At 35.5% G+C, this 22,180-nt stretch overlaps 1 protein-coding gene across 10 annotated transcripts in view; it reads left to right on the forward strand.

Annotated features, from left to right (window-relative positions):
- The window catches only part of CRPPA (CDP-L-ribitol pyrophosphorylase A), a 329,262-nt gene that overhangs the window by 197,370 nt on the left and 109,712 nt on the right, over positions 1-22,180 (forward strand). Inside the window, exon 11 of one of the 10 annotated variants that reach the window (XM_063726062.1) lies at positions 1,604-22,004. The exons of the other annotated variants lie outside the window; for them this stretch is intronic. Within the exon in view, the coding sequence (XP_063582132.1) occupies positions 1,604-1,621 (18 nt within the window). The 3' untranslated portion in view covers positions 1,622-22,004. Of the gene's footprint in view, positions 1-1,603; positions 22,005-22,180 lie in introns of those variants that run through there. 10 annotated transcript variants of the gene reach the window in all.

A 22,180-nucleotide genomic window follows, 5' to 3' on the forward strand; every position in this document is an offset into this window, starting at 1 on the left:
CTGAGGAGCATATTAAATGTGGCAGCATGGTGAGGAGTGTGTGTCGTTTTAGCCTATCCATTTTCTCTTATTTCTTCCCCACTAAACTGTCATTTCACTTACTTATAATATAGTGGGAAGTAGAACTTTTGAAAGCAATGTTAGCTTAGTCAGTATTTTAATTGGATGGGAACATTGGAAAGGATGGCACTAATTGGCAGACCTGCAAAAACCAAGCCACGGAGAAGCCGTGGGATAAAGCAGAGGCACTCTCTTACCCTCTTCCTTAGCCTGAGTTCTACGTTTTCTTTTGTTCCTACGACTGCAGATCTAGGAGACATACAAATAAGAAAGTTACCAAAGCAGTTCTATACATTTTTGTTTTTTTAAAAAAAATTTGTAAAAGATTTATGAGAATTATTATAAAAATCTCCAAAACAGGATATAGAACAATAAAATAAATATTTTTGGTAACAAAATTAAATTATATAAAGCTGTATGTATTGGTCTTGTATCACAAGTATAAACCATATTGCTCTACTCGATGACATAAGTACTATTGTTCTTCTCTATTGTCTGGGCTTTGAAGATTTTCTGTTCACTGTAAAGGACATCCAAGAAACATTCTTGATTGTGAAACTCCGTGTAATTACCTTAGGTCAACTGATAATGATATAGGAACAGTTTTCACTGCTCTATTACAGCTTTGGTCCTAAAGATCTGAATGTATAGGGTACCACTGACATCCATTTTTTCATCTCAAAGGTCCACGTTTGCTCTGTGTCCACTAGATAGAGGAATCATCCTTTAAGTATGCATGATCCTTTGGAGAACAAATGGGTGTATGCTGTTGGTTAGCAGAACACTGTTTTTTTTTTTTATGGTAATCATGGGTGAGGTTAGATTTAGAAGTTTGACTTTCTGCAATGAACAATTACTTGGAATTTAACTGGGAATTATTTACTAAACACAAAAAACTTTCCATGGCACCAAATCATATGGCAGGCATACCAAACATGCAACACCAAATCTGTTTTCAGAAACCCATAATACCCTCTTCAAAGTAATCAGGCTTTTTTGATGTGGGAATGTTTATGAGACCAAATATTTTTCACTTTCAATATTGTTTTGGCTTTTATTGTTTAGACTTAGTCATTCTTTGGGAAAATACAAAGGTCATAAAATATGTTTTCAAAAATTTGTAATTTTGAAAAAAATTGTTTTTAGAGAGCTTGGTTAGCTTACTTGGCAGACTCAGAGAGTGGCGGTAAGCTTGTTTTACTTAGATATATGTAAATGAAATGCAATATTAAACACACACCTTCTGCTTCAGATTTTTTTGTAAATACAAAATGCACGTATTTTCAGGGTACATTTGGTAATTTGATCCATTCACATCATGTGTAAAAATAAAATCGGGGTAATCAGGATATTCATCACCTTGAATATTTATCTTTTCTTTGTGCTAGGAACATTTTAGTTATGCTCTTCTAGCTATTTTGAAATGTACAGTAGATTGTTAACTATTGTCACCCTACTGATGTATTGAACAGTAGGTTTTATTTCTATCTAGTAGTATGTTTGCACTCAGATCTTCTCTTTTCTTTTTTTTTCTGGATAAAAGAAGCTACCTTCTGTATGAAAATGAAGAGAAGCATCCTCTAACTTAAGGAGGGTACTGCCATGGAATTTTTTAATGAGCGAATTCCTTTAAACAGTGCATTTGTTAGCTATTACTACATAACCCAACATTTATTATCTCACGGTTTCTGTGGGTCCTCAAGCTCTGGGTCTCCGTCAAGGATGCAACCATCTCAAAGCTCTCCTGGAAATTTTCCCAAGTAGCTCACTCACCTGGCTGTTGAAATAATTCAGTTCCTCATGGGCTATTACACTGAGGCCTCAGTTCACGATTTCATGAGCTCCTGGCTGGAGGCTTGCCTCTGTTCTTTGCACAGAGTGTCTGGAAACATCATAGAATGCAAGAGAGAACCAGAAGATGGAAGTCACAGTCTTCTGTGACATCAGCAACTGCCATCCCATCCCCTTTGCTGTATTGGGTTCACCAGAGGCAAATCACTATGCTCCACCCACACTCAGGGGAGGTGACTACACAAGGGTTATCATTGGGAACCATATCAAATGCTGCCTACCACACTATCACTGGAGTGCTGATATTGTAGGCTAAGTATTTCTTGCTACTCACCCCCATGAAGATTAAGGGGTTTATAGGGTAAATAGGGCTAGACATGTTTAAATATAAAAAAACATACAAATTATATACATGTATCTATCCATACACACATGTATATATGTATATGCTTTTTTATTGCATGTAGAGTGATAATATCTGGAAGAGGGCATAGGGTGTTAGAAAGGCAAAACTTATTTTTACATTATCTATAAAATTGTTTTTAAAGAGCTTGATTTGGATCAGATCCATATCAAACCCATTAGTGCAATTATATCATTTTCTAATTTTTATTAAAGAGAGGGAAATTGCATGTAAGTGAAAAAAATGTGGATGTAATATTGAAATGGGCATCTTCAGCCATAGCTTTAAGTTCTTGTTCTTCAGTAACTTTGTGGCCATTCTCAAGTTACTAAAATTTGTCTTTCTCTATTTGATTATAAAATGGCCATATTCTTTTAGATACCAACCTTAAGTTTTTAAAAAATCTAATAAAATGAATATTTTGTTTAGTAGCATGTTCTTATATACATTCCTAAAAGATCTCATTCTGTAGTGGTTGTATTTCAGATGGTACAACCTAAAATTTTGTGTTTTAGATTTGCTTTCAAATCTTTCTTTTTTTGTATGAATGTAAACTCAAGATTTTATTTTTTCATAATAAAACAAAAGATGACACTTAGGGCTGGGCGCTGTGGCTCACGCCTGCAGTCCCAACACTTTGGGAAGCTGAGGCTTGCAGATTACCTGAGGTCAGGAGTTGGAGACCAATCTGGCCAACATTGTGAAACCTCTTCTCTACTAGACATACAAAAATCAGCTGATTGTGGTGGGGAGCACCTATAATCCCAGCTACTGGGGAGGCCGAAGCAAGACAATCACTTGAATCCCCGGGAAGTAGAGGCTGCAGTGAGCCGAGATTGCCAATGCCCTCCAGCCTGGGCAACAGAGTGAGACTCCTCTCAAAAAAAAAAAAAAAAGACCCTTAGAACCATATCACTTGGCCATGTCTCTTCTTATCTCCTTCCAGTTCAAAATGCTTGCATCTTTTGATAGCTGGCATTCTCTTAGATCTGCAGTTGGGCTGGGCTTAATGCACTAAGCCTTAGCACAATCTTCTTTGTAGTTTTAGCTTTTTTTCTGGATAATTGGCTTAGTCTGCCCACCAGAGCCACCCTGCTATCTGTCATAACACTACTTTCCCTGGGCATACAGAGAATCCTTGCCCTTCTTGCCTTGTGTCACTTCATGGGGTTGGTGCTTGCCACACTTCTCACAGAAAATTTGGTGGGTTTTAGGAATGTTCACCACATTTGTGGGAGTGCTATTGGCACGGAAAGACTCAAATCTTTCTGTTCATTCTAAGTCCAAACATCCAGCTTATTTTCTAAGTGCCCAATGTCATTATGTACAACATAATTTGCCGGACACTAAGGGGTAGTACGAACTTCCAACGAGGTTTCAGTCCTCAAGGAATTCATATACCTGGAGATGATATCCTTCAAAATTACACAGGCATACATATGAAGAATGGGTGATATACACTTATTCTCTACCTTGTTCTACCAAATTTTTAAGATGAATTAGCCAAAGATAGCCTTCTTTGATAAGGGTGGGACACACAATAGTATAGGAGGAGTTGAGAAGAGGACAGCTAATGTTCACCCTGCCTGCCATGCTCTCTCACCTGGTGCAGGGCAGCTTCTGTGTGTCATAAAGGGAGGTTCCATAGAGTCACCATAATTTAGAAGATCTTTATGAAGTGAGAAAATTAAATGCATTATCTTGAAATTATGAAATTACTGCAATTTTTTTTTTTACCTAATGTATTGCTTTCCCAACTCATGTATTTGAAAGGAGATTAAGTATAGAACACTGCAAAATCAATGAAAGTGGTGTTAAGTATGTAAATAGAGGAGATTGGAGCTTTACTTAAGACAAATACTAAACTGGCAAAAATAGAGGTATAAGTTATTTTAAAAAAAATTATCCCTTATCCCTTGTTTTTGTGAGATTTCCTCACTATCCCAACTCATGTCATAACAAAAGGAATTATTTTTGACACTTTATGAGTTTTTTGTTTTAATTAAAGCATCATATTAATGGGGGTGCATAGGTAGGTTATATTATTTTGATTCAGGTTAATGAAGTCAGTGTTACAAAATAATTGCTAGAAAATGGTGGTGTTGCAATTGAGAAAGTTGAGATGCATACAGTAAAAGCATGTAATACAAAAGGTGCTGTGTCTCAAAGGTTGTAGAAAGGTATTTCCAGGGGATAGTTGTATGGTAAGTCAAGAGGAATAGAAACAAAAAGAAGGCAATTTGACAAGTGGAATCCTACTGGTAGTCTTCAGGGAAAACATGTTGTGGACTTACAGAAAACACTGATATACTTCATTGAGATTCATCTGATTTCCTATAACTATTTACTCAGTAAAACTCCTGCTCTATTACTTATATCAATGAAAAATTTTAAATGGGATTTGATTTTAGTCTTTGTCCAGTTTCTGATATTTTGAGTAATGGAATAGTGAAGAAATAATGGCATGACAAATAGTCTAAAAGAACAAACTGAATAATTAGGCTTTGCAAAACTGAATGTTTTCTAATGTACATGGCATTATTTTAGTGCATTGAAATAAAATGTGTGTATCCTGCTTGCAGCCGTTTTATGTAGACTTTCCTTGAATAATATGTGAGTGAGGGAGATATCTTTGTTTGTTTTCACTTTATGCAACACTAATTATCCAAACTGCATAAACAGCTATACAAGAAACTGTGAAATTGCAGTGTTTAATGGAATCAATTGGAGAACATCACGTTCATGCTGGAGGACTTGAAAGCATCAAGGATAGGAAATGAAACTAGATGGGAGAAATGTGAAGTCAACCTAATTTTAAAGATTTGACATTCTAAGTCAGTGACAATAAGTCTGAATGCTTTGAAACATTTGCAGCATATTCATATTGCCTAATAGATGCTGTATATCATTTTAGAGCAAAGGTAAGTGATTTCCAAAATCAGGAGCTCTCTGTCCAAGAACCATTTTCCAGGAATGAGAGTGGAAGAGTGGTAGAATTTGGTCATGTGCAAAATTCCTTACTTTCTTTCCCACTCAGTAAAGAGAATAGTTTGCAAAATTAGGGCATGTGTTTATAGTCTCTGAGAATCCTATCAATGTTTCTGATTTTGATCACAATGGAAATATAAAAGGACTTTCTTCACGGAGAATCAGAAAGGTGTGTAATGTTTGGCATTTGGTTTTGTTTATAGAAAATAGCAAGATTTATTAGTTTTTCATCCATCTCATTACTCACCTTTGACAACTGGTAAGGAAGTATACTTTAATTAAGATTCAAACTTCCTCTTACTGAATGGAAAGTGACAATGTACTAATGCTGTTTAGAAATGAGTTGGTTTAATAATAAACACATCTACAGTAATTCCTTTTAGACTCTGGATTTTAATGGACAGGCAAAACACAGATGTTTCACACAGACACTATTCATGATTATTATGCTTTTATCATTGTTTATATGTATGTTTGTAATCACTGTATCATTCTAAAACACTTTGTAAGGAGGAGTATAAAGAAATAGTGTTCAAAAAGAGTACCACAGAGAATTTGCCACTTTTTTCAGCTAAAATTTTACCGTGTAATTGTTTCATTTTTACTATGTTCTTTTTTAAAAAAAGGTTCAGAATTTGTACTTATGGCTCAAAAGTTTCTAAGTCACAATAAAAATAATTAGGCCACACATCTTATGTACAGACAAATCTTTCAAAAGAGGGGTTCAGAAACACAAGAAACTAAAAGTTCACTATTGAAAATACTACTTTTTTTTGTTTACCAAAAATACTTTTGTATTAGAAGTATGGAAGTTAGGATGCAAGTAAAGGAAGTTTAATTTTGTTCATAGGCTTGCAAGCTGAAATCAGCACAATATAAAATGTATTAAAATATGGACCACTAAACTATATATTACCTACTGGTATGTATTTACATCATTGGTTTTAGCCAACCTTATGCTCCATTCTTACTTTAAAGTAAGGTAACAAAAAAAAAATTTTGACCCTCCAGTGGGGATATGCTTTTGTGAAAATATACCAGTCACTAAATCTTAAGCCACATACAGTTTTTTAATGTATGAAGGTATGCATTTGTGGTTTTAGAATACACCTATCTGCGTTATACTGTTTATTTCTAGTTGCCTTTCAGTGAAGAGTCAGGTCATTTCTTGCTTATCTACTGGTTAGGTATCTTGGATTCTGACTTGATCTGTTTGGTTTTTAATTTTAAGTAGGAATAATATGTTGTATTAAATATTACTAAGATTTAAATTTAATTGTGCCGTATTCACCACCTTAATTCTCTTATCCCTTTATTAAATTTCTGGCTTCATATTTAAGATGTTTTGATGATATTAAAGGATTTCGGCTCTTTAGGGTGGGTCGTCTTTTTTTTTCTTTTAGAGTTTAAGAAAGTCCAGCATTAGCACAGACTTGCTTGTAATTTTCTCACTGTAATAAGAGGAAATAAGCCAAAGCCCCTCGATAAGAAGTTGCTCAAATCTAGTTACTCACTTCCCAGTTCTAGCCCATGGAGAAAGGAATAAGCATGATCCTTGAGTCTGACTTTTTAGATGAAAATGGTTACATAAGGTTTCTAAAACATGCTGATTATAGAGCAAACATTAAAAGATGCAATGGCAAATCTTTCTGAACTTTGGTAGCAGTTTCAATAATGAAGGCATTGTATTTAGCCTAAAAATTATCAGTTTAAGCAACTATATAAACACAACTGGTGTGGGGGTTAATTTTTCACAAGTGACCTGGCCAATATAATTTCAGAGTCTCATTCATATTTTCTACAGTTGTACCTTCTATATCATAATTTCAGTTTTTCTAATAAACTGAGAACACCAGGCTTTGCCAGCAACATCATGAGAACATGGATTTTCTTCACCAGTAACTTTCTCAAGTCATGTAAATTAGGGTTACATCAGGTTAATTGGGTGTTAAAAATGCATGCCTTTTGTTATTTAGAGTTTAATTATCTCCTCAGGCGTGTGAGGTTAGCTGAGCAATAGCAAATGTGGCCCTTGTTGTAAATTCAAGAACATAAGTAATGGTGAATAGCTGTTTTGCCTTCTGCTGCCTGTGGGACAGTTGTTTGCAAGCCTCTGTCTTGCCAAGTGCTGTGTATATTGCATGGAGCTTAAAGATCTTTTCAGCTGGTCTGTATTTGGGGCTTAATAAGAAAGCATATGTGCTAAGAATCGTGGAGAGATATCTCTTCTAGGTCTTTGAATTATGAATTCTCTGATGTAAAATATACAGTAAAGAAAAACAATCAGTACGAATCCAAAAAGTTACCAAGTTATGATTTTTAAAAAATCTTAGGAAAGTCACAGAAGTTACTACATTTGATTCTACTGTTACAGATGCCTTGGCTTTAACAAAGCTTATGAAGACAGGCAACTTTCTCTGTATGACTTTTCAGTTTTACTTGGTGCTAAACTTGAATGAATTATCTCAAAATTCTGTAGTTTGACTCAAAATTCCAAAGTTTGACTTAGGTATGGTGGCTAAATGAATGATTGCTAACTCTGTGCCTTCTCAGTTTTTTTGTTTGTTTGTTTTTTGTATAAATTTAAGAGAGAACAAGTGCAATTTTGTTACATGTGTATGTTGTGCAGTGGTGAAGTCTTGGCTTTTAGTGTATCTACCATTTGAATAATGTACATTGTACCCATTATGTCGTTTCTCATCAATTTCCCCCTTACCCCGCTTCCCTGCTTCCAATTCTCCAATGTCTGTCATTCCCCTCTTTGTTCATGTGTACACGTTATTTAGCTCCCACCAATAACTGAAAACTTGGTATTTGAGTGTCTGTTTGAGTTGTTTCACTTAAGATAATGGCCTCCAGTCCTACTCATGTTGCTGCAGAATCTCAGAATTTTAATTGGTTTATATTATTTGGATATTAATTTGATTCAGATTAACCTTTCCTCAATTCAATTGTCATATAGTTTTCTGATGCTTGTGACGTTGTAGATGGAAGTGTGTAAAATTTTTTTGTCCAACATGCCAAATTCATTTAAAAATTTAAAAAGGAAAATGTAGACTAACGTGTAAATTGCAAAATTATAACTTAGGTGATTAGATTGATAATTTTTAATGAGCTAGGAAAATACATGTTCACCACAGTTTGCTAAATAACATAGAAGTGCAATTTTTAAATTTCATCTCAATTTTTAACCAGTATCCTTACAATTTTGAATATAGTGATCTTTGTTTTTGTAACATGAATTAATACATATGTCAAATCTTTATGTAGATTTGTTGCTATGTGGATTCCAGTATTTTGCTTCCTGAATGAAATTGTATGATGATTTAAAATGCAGCCATGCATGTCAGTTTCAGCTAGATTTACTGGAGGAGGATCAAGGCAGAGTGGTTTTTAAGCCAATTGAATTAATTGATGAGCTAATTGGTTTATCAGTTGGGACTTCTTAATGGCAAATGTCAGAAACACAACACAGAGTGATTTAAAAATATAACTGAAAAATTTCTAAGATAATGGCTTCAGGCTTTGTCAAACCCAGATGGTAAAAGGGCAATTTCCTCTCTCATCAGTCTCTTCCTCATCCCTATCTATACCCAATAATTTGGTTCTTTATTCTCAAGAGGTTTTCTAAGTACTATCAAGCATATACTATATAATATACTGCTCCCACTTTATATTTTATGTTTTGTAAACTCAGTGGAAAGAGAATGCCTCTATCCCAATATTTTCACTAAAAACCATAGTTCTAACTCTCATTAAGCCTGTTGTAAAATATATCTTCATTTTCAGATTCAACTACTGTGGCCCATGTGAGTGTTCTTTCTATCAATCAGGCCTAGTTAACTTGTCCACACCTGGATCCAGGTCAGCTCCACCCAAACTTCATGAACGAGAATAAGGGTGGGGTGCATTCCCCACAGGATGGGGAACAGATGCTGGATACGCCCAAACAATAGGTCATTATGTTTATTATTTTTGGCAGCTTTCCTCTTTAGCAAATGAGTAAGATAAAGACACTAAAGATTTGCGTCCAAATTATATAAAATGTGGATATTTGTTTACTGTTAACTGTGGAATTATAAAGGGTCAGATTTTCAGGGAACCTTAAAGTGCAGCTAGATAAGACCCTTAAAATATTGCCAACCTAGTTATTTTTAACCACTTGTGAAATATACTGTAAGTTATGTACACTAAAAATGATTCTAAAATTTGGGATTTATTTTAATAAAAATAACTAATAGTAATAGCCATTTGTCTCATCTTTGTTCCAGTATATTCCCTAGGCAAGGAAGGAAAGGGTAGGTCACATCATAGACATCATTTCTTATTTTTGTTGCATTAGGAGGAATTGGGCTGAGAACTACTACTCTACTCTATCTGTCAGCCTTGACAAAATTGTCTTTTTCACAAAAATTAGTTTGTTATACTGTTTTCATCATAATGCTTAGCTTTGGCTTCCTTTATCACATTGGTGTCTTTCCAGATGTGCTTCAGTTTGTATTGAGCATGAAATGACCTGCGCATCTTTCACTCAAGTATTCCCTGTCATTCTTCATGCTTTTTCTCTATAACAATTTAACACAATCTGGAACAAAATGCTTTACTTATTCATGCTAGTTGTTTGACTTCCTTATCTAGAATAGGAGGCCAAAGAAGACAGGATGTTTTTGTCTGGTTTACCACTTTATTTCTAGAACTGGAATGGTGCCTGGTCTAGTGTAGGCCCTCAGTGACTGCTGAGTGACCAATATGTAATGTGCAAAAATGAACAAACACTTATAAGCTGTATAAGGACATCATAGATTTGAGTAGTAGTACTTTTTCTTTTAATGTACTACTCTATTGGTTTCTGTTTCTACTATAGATATTGTATTCCTGGAAGTGTGTAAAACATGAACAGAATAGTGGTTAAATTATTTATGTATTTATAGGTTCAAGTTATAGAGGTAAAAGTTAATAAATTACAAATTGTAGGCTATTATTATTCATAAACATGAGTACAAACTGATTTATCCTAGGGATTCAGAGACAGTTTATTATTAAAAATTCAACTATAGTAATTTACCATATATTCAATTAAAAGCTAGTGACATCATCTCTATAGTTGGAGAGGAGATGTGATTAAATTCAGCACCAATCATGATAAACTCTTAGCAAATTATAATGTCTTGGTAAAGTTATACACCAAAAATCTAAATGGAACATCAAACTTAATGTGTTAGGAACTTTACCTTTAAATTGAAGAGCAAGAAAAGAATGGCCATAATCACCATTTCTATTCAACCTGGTACTGGATGCTCTAACTAGCACAGTCAGATGAAAGAGAAGTAAAAGAATAAAGGATGGGAAAGTAAGAAACAAATCAGTCATTATTTGCAAATAATACAATTATTTAAGAGCTCAAAAGTTTTACACATGCAAGCAACATACAGTTGCAGCTTTTTTACTCCTGTAGTTCAGTGGGCAAGAGTGTTACAGCCCTTTAATTCCCACTGCCCTGCAGCTCAGCGAGCAGGAGTGTTACAACTCTTTCACTCCCACAGTTCGGCAAGTTCCAGCTTCTTTTCCCACACCCAAGAAGAATAAGATACAGGGACACTGGAGACAAAGTAAGGGAGAGTAGAATTTGTTGAGTGAAAGAAAAGCTCTCGACAGCAAGAGGGGACCCAAAAGTGGGTAGCCGTCTGTGAGGCTGAGTCCAGGGTTTTTATGGGCTTAGAATAGGGGAATGTATGCCATTTCATTTATGGTTGGGCTTGGAAAAGACATCATTTGGTTGGCTAAAAGACATCATTCAAAAAGAACCAATTGAGAGAGTAAGACTGCGATGGAGGTTCTCACTCTGGTTTATGGATTCTATCTGTAACTGGTAGCTTGGTTTTCCAGGCTTTAGACTGTCCTTGGCTTGAAGGTAGAGTTTCACTGGGGACCCGCCCCTGTCTGCCTAGGAATTTGTCTGTCTTCTGTCGTGAAAAATACTTATATGTTTTTATTTCAACGTAAATGCAACAAATTTAGAAATTTCAAATGCTATATTTTATGAAATTGAATCAAACTAAATGGTGTGTGTGTGTACCCTTGATCTCTCCTTTCATCTTGTGAGATATGTGACTATTGTTTTATTTTCCTTGCAGTGAATTTGATATTTTTATGTATTCATATGTGTGTTGCAGTTTTCTTCATTATTAGACATAGCTCAAAAATATTAAGGAAAAATGCTTATATAAAAAATAACATAAATGAACAAGAATAGGACTCCTTTTGGATTGGAAGAATTCAGTGTATTTGGTAGACTGTTAAGCAAGAACAGTTTTTGATATCTATGTATTAGATATTTGTTTCAGGTTTCTGCATGTTTTCTCACCACATTACCGTGTGAAAATTTATTGTCTGTTAGGTCTGCATTGTTGCTTAAGGGAATTGATGATATGCCAATTTATTACTCTTTCACAATACTAAGCATTTAAATGTACACAATGTTTACACTTTATAAAAATCCTTGTGAGAAGTTTTGTGACTTTAAATTTCTTGTAAACAGATTTTCATTGACTTGTAAAAAATCTTAAGACATTATAAGGTAGCTGCAGCTTGATTAATTATATAATGTCTAAAAATCAAATTAGGCAGCAACATATATTTTTAATTGAACTTTTATGTGTCAAGTCATTCCAATGTTTTGAATTTGTAGGATGTCAATGCCTTGCAGAGAATGTTTAATTTAGATCATGCATGTAGTACTCCCACATGATCATTGTCGATGTTACTATTATTGTAAATAAGTACTACTCTTGGTGTAATACAACTTTTGAAATACTATATAGATTTGAGGTTTGTAGTCTAACATTTCCAGTTTCTGGTGTGAGAGAATGTTTTCCAGTGGATCACTTTGATGAAGACTAAGTCACTTAGTATGTAAGCATAACCACTTTGCTTCTTGCACAAGAACTCCTGAGAGGTGATTGAAGTTTATATTTTTGGAGAAAAGCAGTAATGTCCATGGAAGCAAAGTCACTTTTAGAAGTCTACAGATCTGGCCGGGCAGAGTGGCTTACACCTTTAATCCCAGCACTTTGGGAGGCCAAGGTGGATGGATCACCTGAGGTTAGGAGTTCGAGACCAGCCTGGCCAATGTGGTAAAATCCCATCTCTACTAAAAACACAAAAATTAACTGGACATGTGGTGTCTGTCTCTAATCCCAGCTACTCAGCAGGCTGAGGCAGGAGAATCGCTGGAAACCAGGAGGGAGAGGTTGCAGTGAGCTGAGATCGCACCATTGCACTCCAGCCTGGGCGACAGGAGCAAAACTCCATCTCAAAAAAAAAAAAAAAGAAAAGAAAAAAAAGCTTACAGATCTGAAGGCAATGATTTTGGAATAAATTAGAGTGGAATGTCTGATCTTCTTCAGTCCATGTTAGTCACAAAACCTGGAAACCAGAAACACCATTAAGGAATTTGCTGTAGTGAATTCTCTAGCCAGTGTAAAGATACTTCAAGTGAGAGAAAATTCTTTACTGAATTTTTTTTTTAAGTGAACTTATGGTTTGAGCATATGCACAGGAAACACGCAGATTCTACATAGAAATGAGATTCAGGAGAATTTTATTTTAATGGTAATAAGAAATGACTGTGGGGTTAATTTTTTTGAGGAGGGCTCATCCCGCAGAGTTAGTACTTAGAATTATTCTAAATATTGTGTGAAAAGCAGTTAAATATTTTAGTTCCTTTATTATACATTTTATTGGGAAAATTTTATTCTTTGATACAGATATTTTTAAATTAAGGTTTTTGGACATATCCTTTACACATATGAAAGGCATTAACTACTATTAAAGATGAACAAAGGCAGACATTGATTAAAGTGGTAAGAACAGATTTTATTTAGTAACTACTGATAGGATAAAGAGTGTAGCTTCCTTCCGAGTTTTGCAGAAGTGACTGATTATTTTTAAGGGAGCATGAAGGGGTAGGTGGGAGGATATTTAAAATCCCCAGGTGATTGTAATGTACAACCAGAGTTGAGAACCACTGGTCTAGTTAGACTCCTCAACTAGCTGTCAGGGGTCCAGGTCAATGCTTCTCAATGTATTGGGAGTCTGGGAGAGAGCAGCACTCCAGTATGAAATTACAAAGGGTTGGTCAGTGTGAATGTGTTTAGGCTAGTTGTGTATGTTAGCTGGTAATCAAAGAAGTTAAGATTCTGTTTACCCAGAGAGACTGGAAACAGAGGTTTCTATTCTGCTGATGGAGTTTGGTTGCCTCTAGTGCAGAGATTTGGATGGAGTCATTATGTGTTGGAAGTTCTACAGTTCTTACTAGTTTATATTATATAAAATTCAGATGAAAGAATTTACCAATTTTTGCTTAGCATTTTCAGAGGCAGAGGCAGGAAGGATTGTGTGAGCCCAGGAGTTTAAGATTAGCTAGGGCAACATGATGAAACTGTTTCTTAAAAAAAAAAAAAAAAAAAAAAAAAAAAAAAAAAAAATGCTGCCCAAGTATGGTGGTGCGTACCGGTCATCCCAGCTACCCTGGAGGCTGAGGCCAGAGGATTGCTTGAGCCCAGGAATCTGAGGCTGCAGTAAGCCATGATTGATTACACCACCACACTAGCCTGGACAACGGAAGAGAACCTGACTCAAAAAAGAAGAAAAAAATTTACTGATTCTTTTCAGGGTTTCAAGTACGTTTGTCTTTTTTAGCTTATTTTTTGAGAAAGTGTATTCACGTGGTTTTAAACTTAAATCACATATACTTGTACACAGTGGAAAGCCATTGTGTCCCTATCAACCTAGTCCTCATTTTCCACCCTGATTCCCAGGTGTGCGGCTTGGTTTCATAACTCGGTTTTCCTTCTTGCCCTCCAGCATTCTTTAGGTTCACAATGGTGTATTCATGATGTAGATGTGCAATGTTTATCATGTTTACCCTATTCTGTTTGACCTGGGTTTGGGTAGATTGCTTTTTTTTTTTTAAGGGTTTTTCCCAACATGTTGTCAGATGAACAGAGCACCTGTTGTGTTTCACTGAAACATGAGCGTCAGCATTTGAGTAATCAACAGGGTTTGCTTATTTTGTGTATGAAAATAATATACATCATTAGGTTATGGAAACACATTAGTATGGAAACAGCAGCGAAACTCTAAAAGTGATCTAGATGGCTTCACTATCTTGGTTACTTAGGGAAAAATGAAACTGAGAGTGATTATTGCTTTCCTGGGACCAGAAAGTTTGATGTGATAGAAATAGGCCTTCTCACCTAATTAGGGAAGATGTGTCTTTTGCCTTAGACTATGAGTGAGTCCTGTAATTCTGAAGTCTCAAACCTGAGTGTCTTTCTCTAGATACCATAATGTGTTCTAGAAAGTCTAAAAGTTCTCTGACATTGTTTGTCTTTGAATTTGCCAGCTGCATTACTCAGAAACACTACATTTCTCTTGAATGCACTTTTGTTAGTATCTACAGCATGTCTTCTGTCATCCTAGTCAAAGATAACCTCACTATTTCTGATTGTGTATTTTATTTTCTTCACATAAGTAGCCTAGTAAAGCTGCTAAATGAAAGGTATTCATGAAAATCAGCCATTCATAGAGTATGGAAAGAAGACATATATTTTTTTGAGCACGGTGTGCACCAGGCACTTTCATATAAACACTTATAGAAACTTTAGGATAGCTACATGAAGTGGGAATTGCTAGCTCTGTCATATGCTAGTGAGGAACCCAGGCCCAGAAACTCAAGTAATTTGACATGCACAAGCTAATAAGTGACTGAACTAGATTAGGACCTCAGATGCATCACTGTGCTCACATGCTCAGTGAGGCTTTAGCAGAAGAGCTTCTTAAAGTAAAAAATACAACATATATATGTTCTATATTTCTATACACATGTTTGTATGTACACATATACTACATATATACATGTACAAAATAAAATGAAAGCCATGTTCCACTGTCAATATTTAGTGAGCTTTCACTTTATCCTAAAAAGCAAACTTGTTTCTATTAATCTCCAGATTATTTTATGGTCCCATCTTCTCTCTTTGGCTTTTTGGGGATGGGATGCTGTGGGGAATGGCAGTTGGCAGGGCCTTTCCTCAGCTTTGGATGCAGAGAAACAAAGGAATATGGCCTGGTTGTGCTTGGAAAACATGACAGTCTTTATTATCAATTCTTCTGGAGAAGTGCAGAGCAAGAAATGGACCTGAGCAGATGGTCTGTAATCATGATGGCAAGAATGGATGTGCAGGTGTGGGAGGGCACTTGGAGATCAGAGTCTTCTAATGAGATTCCTTGAGAGGAAGTCATATGAAAGGAAAGAAGCTTTTTTTTAATGGGCCACAGCCTGGCCCCAGAGATGGGGAGGAAGGTATTAAAGTTGCTTGATTAGTTCAGGTATTGCTGCACTTTCTTAGACTCTATCTTCTGGCCAGAGGGAAGCTAAGGATTCCCAGGACTTCTAAATGGGGGAAGCTGAGGCCCTTCCCAGCTCTTCTGGGAAATGCCTGTCTCAGTGCAGTTAGATCTAATATTGGCTACAGTATCATCAAAATACAAGATAGATTGTTTCCTGGGCTACCTCAATCAGCTACAGTGGCGTGAGGAAGAGAGGGGCAAATCTTTCAGTGAAGTATTAAGAGAGTGAGTCAACTTAAATATCAACCCTTTTTAAAAAAAAGCAAAATCTCAATGGAAATACTTGGTTTTAGGAGGAATAGTTCTTTGACACTTGCTTTGTTTCACTGCCAGAATTGGCTTGGTGGGATACATTCCAGAGGGAACTAGAAAGCTGTAACACTGCTTTTCTGATAATGCCCACCTTAATTATCTGCACATCTTAATTACCTTTGCTTCAAGGCATCATTGTGTGGTTTACTTTGATTTGGGTTGGGCTCTGAATTGTATATTATATAAAGAACACTGTAAACAGAGTTTTTCATGCTTTTAAAAAAAAATTTACCACCATGATTCTTGGTGGGATGAGGCAATAATGGTGGTATTGCAGGAACCTATTGGAATGATCTGGGGAATTGTTTCAAGCTGCAAAAGTCTCCACTCCACTCTCTTATGCTAGCGATTCCAAGAAACCACCTCCCAACAATATCCATCCAAATGTCACATTCTTCATGTTAAGAGGAAAAAAAACCCAAAAGACCAAAAACAAGGTTTTAAACTCACCAGAGCATAATTTCCAAAGTTCACACAGGTTTCCAGAGTATTCGTATAGATCCTACTACTCTATCATTCAGTTTGGTCTTTGTCTTCATTACCTTCTATCTTGACCCTTAATTGAGAGTATAATTTATACACTGCAATTCAACTGGTTTGTGTAAGAAAAATCTTACCATTAAAGCAATACATCAAAATAAAACATAATACAAGGTGTAAATCCAAAGTTAGCTTTCTTTGGCACTCAGATTGTTCTGGGTCCAGAGAAATACTTTCCATAGGTTTTCTCTTTTCTGATACATGTTTAGTAACTTTGTGTTGACAGATTTTAGTTTCTTGCCATGCTACTTTGTTAGAGGCTTTATAGTCAAATTTAGGGGACAGTTAAGAGACAAAGGCATATGGATATTAAGTAAGGGAGTATGAAACTTGGAACGTAAGTGGTAACAAAAGTATCTGTGTGTGTAAAAGCTCTGAGGAAGCAGAGTAGGTTTCAGGTCATAAGGGAGCCAAAGATGGCACCATGTCTCATCTACTTGTATAAGGCTACCTTATCTTTCAGTGTTCTAGAGCAGTAGTGTTATGTCTAATGAATTAAGATCTAAGTTCACATTCTCCTCTGCCCACAACATGGGCGAAAAGGCCTAGATTAGGCTTCCTCCAGGACTAGCAGAGGAATCTTCATGTGATTTAAAAGCCTCTTTGTCTCATCTGTCACTCTAGTTTTTCATCTATTTTGCAAATAATTTTTTTTGTCTTAAGTAAGTGTGTTTAATTCTACATTAAGTATTAAATGGTCTGGTCCTGGTAAACTTTTACCATTGGTGTTTTCAATTTTCGTGATATCAGCCAAAATGTATAAAAAATGAAAGTCACAGCTATGTGGTTGAAGGAGGTTGCTGATGAAATGGTCTGGAAAGTCCTGAATTCCTTAAGAGTTGGGGGAAATCATCCTGCCTAAGTAAAGGAAACAATACCCAGTGAATTGGCCCTGTTTACACTGCAGGGGATAAGCACATGGAGGAGTTGTGCCTTGAGGTATTTTTGTCCTGCTTCAGCAAAAGCAGTGCTGTTTCTTTGATTTGTAAAGACTTTTAAATATATACCTGAGTGTGTGTATACATACCTATATGTACACACACACAGACACACATATAAAATTGACATTTAATCCCTTTTATATTTATGGTATTTATACTTAAGTATTTATTTGATTTCTTCCCAAGCAGAAACTTAAAATATGGTGAAATTATTATCTCAATGTTTATATTTTTTAAACTACAGGAGACTGACAGCAAGAGTGTATCACTAATGTAAATGAAGACTTGTTTATTGAGGTAAATTTACCTTAGAAGTAATTTACGTAAAATGTTAATTTCACAAGTGTTTAGTAAGAGTTTTATGAAAAAGTCCCATAGTTAACTAATTTTAGAGAAATTGTTTTCTTAAATATAAGGTCAATATAAAAAATTTATATACTACAAACAAATATTGGAAATTAAAGGTAAACAATCTCACTTATAGTAGCATAATAAAATATAAAAGGAATATAAGTGTAGAGAAATGTTCAAGATCTCTATACTTAAAAAGTATGAAATACCATTGAGAGGAATTAAATAACACCTAAATAAATGGATATGTATATCATGTTCATGGACTGACAGGATGACAGTTCTCCACCAAGTGAGCTGTAATTCAATGCAATTCTAATTAAAATGCCAACAGGCATTTATTTTTGAAAATGACAAGCTGATTTTCAAATTTGCATGGAAATGCAGAGTCTAGGATAGCTGTAATTTTTAAAAGAATGACAAAATTAGGTGACTCAACCAACTGATTTAAATACTTGTAAAGCTACAGATTCAAGACTGTATAGAATTGGTGTGAGAAAAGTAAGTAGAGGAATTAAAATAGTCTAGAAATAGACCCACACATATATAGACAACTGATTTTTGACAAAGATATCAAGGTGATTCAATAGGAAAAGGAAAGTCATTTCAGCAAATTGTTATAGAATTGGAAACATTTGTTAGAGGGTATTGAGCTTCAATCTCTACCTATCACCTAATGCAAAAGTAAACTCAAGATGATCAGAAATACAAATATGGAGGTTAAACAAATCTACAGACATACAACAACAAAGCTGAATCTCAAACATGTTCAGCGATGGAAACCATTTAGGAAAGATTTGTATTATTCCTTTGAAGTTCTAGAATAGGCAAAACTAAGGTAATAGAAATCAGAATAGTGGAAAAGGGCAAGAGAGATGATGGACATGTTCTACATCTTAATCAGCATTGTAGATATACAGTTGTATGTATTTGTCAAAATCATTAAGCTTTACACTTGAAATGTGCAATTTGTAGTGTCAATAATACCTCAGTAGAACTAGATTCCTTAAGAAATCACATCAGATTGCTCATGTTATCTGTGCATCTCTAAGCAGCCATGTTGCTAACATTGTGTTTTACAACTTAGGCTGCCTCAGAACCTTACGTATCACTCAGGGTTCTCCAGAGACACAGAACCCATAGAATATATGTATATATATATATTCTTAAGGGGTGAACTATCATGTCCACCCAAACAGAGAGAGGATGCCTCTATTCTCTTACCTTATCACCCACACCACCCCATGTGGAAAAGTTACAAGTATAAATTTAAGAACTATCATTGAATTTCATTTACTAATGAGAAATCCACTTGTTTTTTGAACGACTCTGAGCTGAGCAGGGAAGACTTCATCCCTTTTTTATAGAGAAAGATCAGAAACACCAAGATGGAATGAATTGTCAAAGATTAAATCGTTAAAAAATTCACTATGCCAGGCATTGTTTTAGAAGCTTGGACTGCACCAGTGAACAAATCATACAATCTCTGCATTTGTACATCTTGCATTCTGTAAGTGGGAGACAGAGTAAAAATAGTACAAAAGAAAATTATATGGTAAGAGAATTACTGTGATAACTTCTAGGGGGAAAAATAAAGTAGAATAAGGTAAGGGAGGAGGCATTGAGGATCCCAGATGTGGATTTGCCTCATTAGGAAGATGTCATTTAGCCAAATGTTTGAAGGAGCTGAGGGAAATAGCCATGCAGATACCTTGGGGTAGCACATTTCACTAAAGGAAGCAACCGGTACAAAGCCTCAAAGTCCAATATAACTAAGACTAGCACTCTGATATTCACTAGTTCATTCTTTTAGCAAATAAGTATCAAGCGCACTCTGTGCAAACACTGTGCTATCCTTTGGAGCTACAACAGTAAAAACACAGTGCCGAGGCAATTCTTAATTCCTTCCTCTTTCACCTTAGGAGTGCTTTCTACACCATGAGCCACACCACCATTGTCAAAGTCTGCAAATATATTTTACTCTCAGAATTCTCTGTAAGGAATAAATAATTATCTTCAAATATATGGGTGTTATAACTGATGAAGATAATTTAAAGGTATTTCTAAATTCATAATTATGCATTTTTCAACTGATAAATCCTGAAAGTTCAGCTTAGTGGTATGGTCTGTGAGCATTTCAGAAGTTGTAAGCATCTTCATTCTAGAACATACTGGGCAAACCTCTGATTTACACTATGAGAGTAAGATTGCTGGTTCTTCTAAAAGTAGATCTGCCATTAAATCCAGAAATCCCACTCCTGGGTATCTACCCAGAGCAAAAGAAGTCATTATACAAAAAAGATACTTGCACGTGCATGTTTATAGCAACACAATTAACAATTGGATAATTTTCCGATTATGGAATCAGCACAAATGTCCATCAATCAATGAGTGGGTAAAGAAAATGTGACATATATACATATACACACATACATACCATGGAATACTGCTCAGCCATAAAAAGGAACAAAATAATGGCATTCACAGCAACCTGGGTGGAACTGGAGACCATTATTCTATGTGAAATAACTGGGGAGTGGAAAACCAAACATCATGTTTTCACTCATAAATGGGAGCTAAGCTATAAGGATGCAAAGGCGTAAGAATCATACAATGGATTTCGGGGACTTGGGGGAAAGGGTGGGAGAGGGATGAGGGATTAAAGACTACACATTGGATGCAGTGTACACTGCTTGGGTGATGGGTGCACTAAAATCTCATAAATCACCGCTAAAGAACTTACTCATGTAACCAAATACCACCTGTTCTGCAAAAAATCTATTGAAAAAAAATTACTAGTTCTAAAAGCCACACTAAAATGTGCTCTTTCTAAAGACAAGGGAGATCTTTGAAAATTCAATGGGAGGAATAGCATAATCAGACCTGTGTTGTTTGGAAGATTACTTTTTATTTTCAGTTATACAGCGAAGCCAAATGGAATAAATCTATTGATGAATGCATGTTGTTACTTTATAGTTATTCTTTTCATTTTGTAACATGGTGACCTAATTTACCATACTTAATTCGTTTGTTCCTATTACCCAAAACAGCTTCAAGTCCCAATTTTTGTGCATTGCACATTAGCTAAAGCAATGTTTTTAAGTTAACTGTCTTCTATTAAAAGTTAGCAATTGAAAATAGCTTTCTAGTTTAGCTCTGCCTGGACAACTTCAAATGAAAGTTTGGGAAAAATTAAGGCAGACACTTGTGCAGGTATATGCACATGCTAGTAGATACCTGGTTTATATGTCTGCAAGCTGGCTTGACACTTGTAAGTCTGGATGAATTTTCATTGTAGCCTCATGTTTGAAAGTGTAGCCTTTTGTGTTTGAAGTTTTAAATTTGATCTTGATAAGACTATGGTGAACCAAAGAGTTATTGTATGAGAGATTTCAAAATATTTACTATCAGTAAATGTCCCTCTACTGTTATCTAATATTGGATTTTTAGAGCTGAGATAAATACTTGTTAAGAGAATTGAGAAAAAGAAAGATGGATATCAACATATTCAGATTTAAAAGACTAAAGCAATGACATATTTGTAGAGGATTTCTCAAACCTGCTATTTACCTTGGATATTTTCACTTGGGATTCTTACAGTGGACCTATTGGGGAATTGTTATTTTATAGGTGAGAAAAACAAGGCTCTGAGAGTTTCTGTAGTATGTCCAATCTCATACTGCTAGCAGAGGCAGACATTGAATAGAATCCCAAGCCAGTCTGATTTCTAAGTCTTTAATATTAATAACTACAATACTATATGATGCGTTGTTTAAAAATACTCTCCAAATAGTTTTGCACCTGTTTCAATCAGTAATTATGGTTTGAAACTATACTGCTATATCATTGAACTATGTATTTAATAGTCATCTATTTAATGTACTCCCTCACCTCATCTCTTTGCTCATGCCATACATTTGTTCTCATTGTCCTGACTATAAAATAGGACAAAGTTATTTAGGGATTGAAATAAAGAATTCACCCTTTGGGAGGCCGACGTGGGTGGATCATGAGGTCAGGAAATTGAGACCATCCTGGCTAACACAGTGAAACCCCGTCTCTACTAAAAATACAAAAAAATTAGTGAACCCGGGAGGCAGAGCTTGCAGTGAGCCGAGATCGCACCACTGCACTCCGGCCTGGGCGACAGAGCAAGACTCCATCTCAAAAAAAAAAAAAAAAAATTTCACCCAAATTCATACAAACCGTCCTGGCATTGGTTCAGTTCTTCATTTATCTAAGATCACAAACTAGATCACCTTACAGCCTGAAACACTCTTCCTGGGTATTAGCACTTCCTAAGCTTTAAGGATGTTTTATTCACCATCAATGTAATTCTCTGTTTCAACCACACAAATCTCTAGACTCTTCGTTACATTAT

Source organism: Pongo abelii, chromosome 6 (genome assembly GCF_028885655.2).
Source record: "Pongo abelii isolate AG06213 chromosome 6, NHGRI_mPonAbe1-v2.0_pri, whole genome shotgun sequence".
Lineage (NCBI taxonomy): Eukaryota > Metazoa > Chordata > Mammalia > Primates > Hominidae > Pongo > Pongo abelii.